Consider the following 7,606-nt stretch of genomic DNA (forward strand, 5'->3'; position numbering starts at 1 on the left):
AAGTGAATGAAGGAAGGAGAAGTGGGCAGCCTCAAAGAGACAGGTAATGCAGCATTTGAAAACAGTTCTTTCCCGGAAATTCAGACTCCTGCAAAGTAACCTTGGGCTTTTACACCAGCAGTGGCTACAAACAGCGTATTCTCCAATGCTGTCTGAATTTAGATCCTCCTCTCCTGCTATTTCATGCAAAGCAAGAATGAATATCCAAGCTTCTATCCAAAGCAATAAAGTCAGTGTCACTTTCCTTGACAGTGATAATGGTGTTTATGGAGAATTTTTCTTTTAAGTAGCATACACCTTTTTGGAATCAGAAGTCAAGCTTCAAGACACTCACCATGTTTTCAACTTTCATTTGAGTTATCCATTCTTTAATTTAGGAGACACCACTAGGTGCTGGCACCACCATTTCCTTATACTTATTGCTTTTACAAGCTATATTCTTTCCAAGGACACCTAGTTCACTGGAGCATCTTTGCTCTTCCCCCCCATTTCTCTTCCAACACGAAGAACTCCCATTAACCCTAATGGAAGTCAACGTATGTGCACACAGGACATAATAGACCTTTTAAGGCTATATGGCTGACCAACAGAAACAGAAAGATACATACATGTAACTGAAGTTTTCTTCCATTTAGCAAAGGGTACTGAGTTTTAATTGAGACTCTTCAATCGTTACCCTTACTTTCTTATACCCACCTTCTCCCCCTACCCCCTTAATTTATGGGGAAGACTCACTGTGCTTCCCTAAGCAAAACAAGAAATAGATCACACCAAGTTTGCTTCATAGACCAAAAGGTAAAAAAACAATACAGGACAAACTGGTTCACAGTTAACTATAAATAAAAGTGCAATAAGTGTTCAAGTAGAGTGTAGAGTTTAAGCAAGCTGTACAACCACATTTGGCATAGTCATCTTTTAAAGGCTCTGCGTGGGTCCCTCCCATTACTGACAGCAGGGAGAAGAGGCTGAACACTATTAGCTGGTGCTGGATTTACAGGTCCTCGTCCATTGCCTCTCCCACTACCTGCATAAGTGTGGCCGTGATTATATGTAAATGGAAATCCACTTGATTCAGGTCCAGTTTGTAAACCATTTCCTAAAAAGACAGAAAAAAGGTTATCACGAGTTCCATGGACTGAAATCACGGCTCCCTTACATAAGTTTAGCAACAGGGAATGCATGGAGTTTATGGCAACCAGCAAACCCTGAGCACCAGAAGGAAAAGCCCCTCAGGCACTGCAAGACCCTAAACCACAGCTCTCCTTTTTTCCCCTTCCCAAACTACCTCCCCTCCATCCCTACCACCCGCTCTCAACTAAAGCAAGAAAAGTCAGAGTTGCATGTGATTCTTTGCCCAAGAGAGAGACTGAAGTCTCATGAAACTAGACTGGTGCTTTCAGAAACATGCACTGGCTTGTAGGTCACACATCAAGATGTTCCAGAGAGACAACAGTGCAGCAGAAGTCAAGGAGAAACCAGCAAAAGAAAGGCAGGCTACACAAAGTTCCTTGTGTCATTCCTCACTACCAGGCACACAGAAATAGAAAGCTGCCTTGTGAAGTCCAGCCACAGAAGCAACTCAGCTAGCACCGAGTTCTCATGAACCTCAGCCTCACAAGCATCACTGCTCATGTTTTGCTGGTAGGAAGAGGGACAGAGCTGAAAAGGCAGAATGATGACAGAAGCACAGGGAGAGGAGGAAGAGACAAAAGGAAATCATTGCATTTAAAGACCACACAAGAAGCAGGAAGAGACAAAAAGAGGTTTCAGAAGACATGCACAAGCACAGTGAAAACAGCCAAAGCAGGGACACCAAGGAAGTACCTACACACTAGTTGCGCTGAAAGCCTACTCGCCTCACCCTGGCACTGAGGAAAGACTGGCCTGAAAGCACTGCCCTTCTTTGCTCAGAATAATTTTTTTTTTTCAAAGGAACAGAAAGGGCTCGTAAGAGAAGTAAAATAAGAGAAATGAAAATCATGTTGCTAAAGAGGAAGCAGACAGTCACTGAATTGAAGTGACAGAGCTTTTTAACAGCAAGTTATGAATCGGTTTGCTGTCATCCACCAGCAGAGCTCAGCTGTACAACACCAGGTACCAGGTCTGGGCATCATGTAGGCAGGCCACAACTGAGGTTTCCTCTCAGCTTACACCCACTCAAGTCTTGAAGCATTTTATTACTTAAGATTCAATGTTTAAATACATCACAAAATGATCCAGCCAGGTCAAATATTGGAATTCAGATTACTACCACTTCTGTTTTGGGGAGCTAACCTGGCAGGAAAGCCAAGGTGACTGGCAAGATTAAAGAAGTCATTTAAAGCCAACATCTCAAATGGCTTAAAAACAGAATTTCAAGTGCTGCAAAAGCTCTTAAAGCATCAAAACAACTTAGGACTAGTCAAGTCCTTTTACATGATACAGGAACCTTGAATATTCTGATCTCTTCCTCTGCTAGGGAAGAAATCCCGAAACCATTATTCAGGAAATGTCCATGCTTATGTGCTTGCAGGTTCAGGCCCCAGTCTAAAAGACTTTTTAAAGCATAGTACACTTTTGCCCCAGAGTGGAGAACCCTCAGCAAGATAAATTTCTTTTTATTCCTGTTAAGTGTTTCTCATCCCTTCACTTTCACAAAATGAAAAAACTTACCCAGTGGCCCGAAAGTACAAGAACCCATATTACTTGATGCAGAACTATTATTCTGTTCACCCTGTACCTTCAGAGAAATGTAAAAAAAAAAAGAGACATGGATCAGAGAGAGAAATTTCACATTTTTAGAGAAAAGGGCTGATTTTTTTCCTGTGTTCTTATAGTGGCTCCACATGGAATTTATCTGCTACTCTAATTATTGGCTCATTTTTGTCTATATATCACTTCAAGTCCATTTTTCCAGAAGAGTCACATCTGATGACAGCCTAGTGTGAAGTATTCAGAACAAAGAGCACTTTATGCCAAAAGCCTCAGACAAGTTTAACATACCAGTTTGTTCTGCCCGACGTGTTCTGAGTTGGGCTCACTGAAGTTTGGCACTTCTGAGTATACCATGCAGAACCTGGGGAGAAATTAGGATTATGAGGAAATTCTAAAGCCATTTTTTAACAGAGTTCTCAACTCCACAACTCAGAGCTTATGTTCTTGACATATCCCACCATCTAGAAGTAACTAACCCAAACCCCACTGTTCAGAGAGCATCCATAGGTATTAAAAGGCTTTGATCCCTTTATAGGCTTGCGGCGAAGCTGTCATATCTTCCCGGTGAGGGTGTTTCAGTCAAGCAGAGGCAAGTACACGTTTACTCTAGGAGGTAAAATGGCCTTAAGAAAACAAAAGGTGATGAAAGGGCTCCCTTCACCTCTCTTCCAGCTGCACACTCTTGTCCAGCACCCACTCACAAGGTCACCTGAGACACAGAGTCACTCAGCCTGCTCCCAGACTGTGACTGCATTAGATCTCTAGGGAAAACTTAAAACACTCCCACACACTCCCATGCTATGGAGTGCCCCATTAACATAATAGCACAGCAGAGTCCAAAACAGGGAGTGCAACTTAAAGCATCCTTTTCCACTCAAGGGAACTATGGAGGAATAGGCCCCCCAACTCACCACAGGGAAGTTAAAGAGAGTTGGATGATTATGCAGCTTGGACTGGTTAAGCAGAAGTGGAGCCCCCCCTCCTGCTGGGAGGCACAACCCAGATGAGGACTCACCTCACTCCAGCCAGTAAGCCCATGGGATGACACTTCTGAGGCGATGGCTTTGCACCAAAGAAAACCTGCAGGTCATCCCTCACAAAATCCAGCTGAGCACTGGGCATTTTTGGACCATCTGAGAAAAGAGGTGGCCAACCCACAGCCCCACTTCCCTGATGACTACAAGACCTCCCACGGCACTTTGTGCAACAGCAGAAGCACTCTTCCGGTTAGAAAATGTTGCTATTTTTCCTGTTGCTTGTCAAGTATGTTACTCATGTTTGTTCTTAGTCAGGAGGAGTTGCCGCCTCAGTTTGCGGGCAGTTTAAAGAGGCTTGCTTCTGTTTAGATATGATTCACTGGAGTTACCTCTGTCTTCCTTCCTGGCACTGCTCGTCTCTAAAGCATGACACACACACACAAGGCTTCCACCAAAATAAAGTGGTTATTCAAGCTGAGGCCTAAGGAAGCAATGCAGATGAAGTCCCTCGTAATTTATACAATTCCCCCCCCTTCTAGGTAAAACCCAGACCTGTGCCATGATGGAGGACAATTTTCCTCAATATACCTAGAATCCAGAGAGGGTCAGAGCTCATTACAACAGCATGTAAAAACCTCACACCACAGTTGCCTGTACTGTACCTATCCATGACCAATCAACAGGCTTTTGCTGCCCTAGCTTCCATTTACTAAGAGCCACCATGTCTTGTCTTTACCATGACGCTCTGCTGAGAACAGGACATAACACCGCAAGTATAAACACACAATACTTACTCCCCAATTTTATGCAGCTCGCCTCCTCGTCCTGTGTAAAGTGTCAGGCATCCTTTCCACAGAGATGCATACCTGGCCAAAGAAAGGAGAAGCACAGCAGTGTCTCTTAGTGAATGAGAATTACCACTGTTAAAGAAAGTAGAAGATGCTATCTTCCAAGAGTTAAGAAGTATTACATATCAACATGAATAGACTAAAAAAATTCCCAGGGACCCCAACTTTACCACGCTAAAATTTTATAGATCCCCAAGTTTTACTTCTAGCAAAAGGTACTGGAAGCTCAGCTGACTCCTTTGGCAATTCCAGGAAAGCAGCCAATTACCTTGAGACTGGATGCTCTTTCCTTGGCTGGAGCAGCCCTTACAACTGTTCCTGCAGATGAAAGGCATCTCGCCAAAAGCAGTATATGTGTTACCATTCACTGGCAACTCTCAGAAGAATTACCTTTGTTCACTGGACAATATAAATACTGCTAGTGAATATGCAGAATAGGAAGTGCTTACTTTTTTAGTATAGGTCCTTACCAGATTTTTAAAGGCACAAGTTTGACCATCATGTTCCAAGTGACATATAGAAATGCAACGAAACCACTTTTTGATTGAGGAAACATTCACTTACAAGACAGCGTGAGTGCACTCTAGTCTTTATAGTGGCACTTGACTTCAGGCACTGGAATTTGAGTTATGCAAAGCTTTCTGTATAATTGTTCCTTTCAGTGAGGGGCATCATGTGTGTGAAGAAAATAATGAAAATGCAGACCAGAAACCCAGGTGCAGCACAAGGGAGTTAACAGGAATATGGGTGTCTTCTAGCAAAGGAATAGGGAGCCCCAGCAATTGCACTCTCAGGAGTGACAAGTAATCTGGACAAGTCACCACTTCCTTATGCTCCGGTCTATCTCTGGAACACAGATAACAAACCTTCCTCTTGCCCTTTGCCTTACCTGCTGAGACTGGGAGCCATCCGGCTACACACAGGGCCTCGAAGAGAGGCAGCAGGGAGGACCCAGATCGGCAGAAGAGGACCATAATGCCAATGCGACAATAACCTTCTCTGACTTCAACACGAGCAGTAAAGCATAGTATCTATAGTTATGGTGCCTGTCTTGGGAGTTTTCCATCCAGAAGCAGGATTAATGCCCTTCACTTCATAATGCTATCTTTCACTTGAAAGATTCCCTCTGTGCTTAACCTTTAATAACCAGCTGGTGGACAGTCTTGTGGCAGAGCACAAAGGAAAAGAGCTACCAAATAATAAATGTAAGTCAAACATACATTTACTAGGACAAGACCCAGCAAATCATGGGACTGATAACCCCCAGCACAAAGTTATTCCACATATGCAAGCATTTGTTTTTGTCTCAGAAAGAGCTGGCCATAAAGCACTAAACTCCAGAACTAACTTTGAATTTAGAAATAAACTGCAGCAGCTTCCTGTAAATGAGTTCATCAGCCAATGACAGAAATCAGCAACAGTGTCTGCTTTTGCAGAGGAATGCATCTACAGCTTGAAAAGCAGGAAAAAAAAGGACATGTTTACATGTGGGGCCTAAGCTTTTGTGCTTCTAAGTGAGCATCCTGCACTGAAAAGTCAGATTAGCCTATAGAGCTGAAATTTACCTGCCTTGCAATGGCAACATCAGACACTCAAATTAATCCTATTTGAGTTAAGTACAAAACTGTGTTTGGAGAACCTTGTATGCCAGCATGAGGGCATTTTTCTTAATATGAAAGGCAAACCAGAACGTATTTAGCTTTTGCCATTTCACTCACTACACAGTCCTAAGTGAGCATGCAATTCATGTAAATGAAGGCATGACTTAGCCATCCACTAGAAACAGTGATGTCAATTCATAAATTTAATCCATACAAGCCAAACTCACTTTTTGCCATGAAGGGATGCAATGACCCTCCCACTTGTTGCACTGAAACACCAGAGCAGCTACAGTAAGCCAGTCACAGAGCAGAGTGCAGTAACAGTGCTGAACAGTATCACTATTAATTTGTTTCAGTGTCATCTATGCACAGGGCTTTGTGCTGGCCCAGAGCTCTGGTTTAGTTCCACCCATCTCAGCGCCCCAGCACTCCACGTGCTCTCCACGCAAGCAGGCTTCCCCAGAACCACCTCTGCTGAGGACTCAGCCTATTTCGTGTAAAAGGACATTTGCATAGGAGGAAGCAGCTGTAGTTTTGGTGGCAAGGGTCATCCGATTTCACTCCAAAACCAAGAGCTACACTCAGATGAACAACTTAAGAGCAGCTCAGTTAACAGCTCCACTGAGTATCCTTTTACATACTTTTTCATAAAAACAAATTAGAAGGACCTTACACACACCGTAGTTCCACCATCTCCTGGAGTGCTGTAGGCCAAAGGATCACTGTAATAGATTTCTAAGTGTAACCTCACTGGCATAAAGAACTCAAATAAAAGTGACTATCGCTTTGCTACTGACAATTTAAGTGACATGGAAAAGGATTTTCAAATTGAAACTAGCATTCCTTTCTCACAGATAATAAACATAAGGGTTTTTTTTTTTTTAAATTAAACCAGCTCCGAGATAAGTGAACTGCACCTAACCAAACTAACATGCTCTACAGTGTAGCCCTAGTATGAATTTTTATAGTGAATTTGAAAAGCTTCTCCTTCTCTGCCTGTCATTTCTGTTAAACCCACTGCAATGAAAAGCAACTTTTCTGCATGAGAGACATCAACCGTTCCCTCCTTCCCTTAAGGAGCTGACTGCTAGAGTCAAGAATTGGCTGTAAAAATAAGTACATGCTTTTGACTTCCCCGCTTGATTTACAGACCAGGACCGACTGTTGCATTTCCCCCCTCCCCCCCCAAAGAAGTATTTTCCTAAGGAGCTTTTTTTTAAAGCCAAACCAAGTCTCTTAAACACCACCTCCTCACTAAAAATACAAGCCCTTCCTAGCCATCGACTAGATTGTATGCTCATGCTAGGCATGTTCGGGGTGGGTGAGAAGGTTTTAATTTGGCAAGTGGTCTCAGGGCGCTGCCCCGGTAACAAGGAGCCAGTCCAAAGGGGGGCGAGCTGTGTCATCCGTGCCCCTCAAGAGGCGGCCGAGCCCGCTCACAACCCCGCACCTTCGCCTCGGTGACAAAGGGCTCCCCCCGACCCGG

The 7,606-nt window shown here is 43.6% G+C and overlaps 1 protein-coding gene across 1 annotated transcript; it reads right to left on the minus strand.

Moving 5' to 3' along the window:
- Window positions 1-625: 625 nt before the first annotated feature.
- NABP1 (nucleic acid binding protein 1) lies at window positions 626-5,428 on the minus strand. Its single transcript, XM_009334211.1, has 5 exons — window positions 5,409-5,428; window positions 4,466-4,537; window positions 2,983-3,055; window positions 2,653-2,719; window positions 626-1,096 (listed from the first exon to the last, which is right to left on the minus strand). Exons 1-5 carry the CDS (start codon window positions 5,426-5,428, stop codon window positions 909-911), a joined length of 420 nt encoding a protein of 139 aa, XP_009332486.1. The 3' UTR covers window positions 626-908.
- Between the last annotated feature and the right edge of the window lie 2,178 nt (window positions 5,429-7,606).

The sequence above is a fragment of the Pygoscelis adeliae genome, unplaced genomic scaffold, assembly GCF_000699105.1.
Source record: "Pygoscelis adeliae isolate BGI_AS28 unplaced genomic scaffold, ASM69910v1 Scaffold251, whole genome shotgun sequence".
Taxonomy (NCBI): Eukaryota; Metazoa; Chordata; class Aves; order Sphenisciformes; family Spheniscidae; genus Pygoscelis; species Pygoscelis adeliae.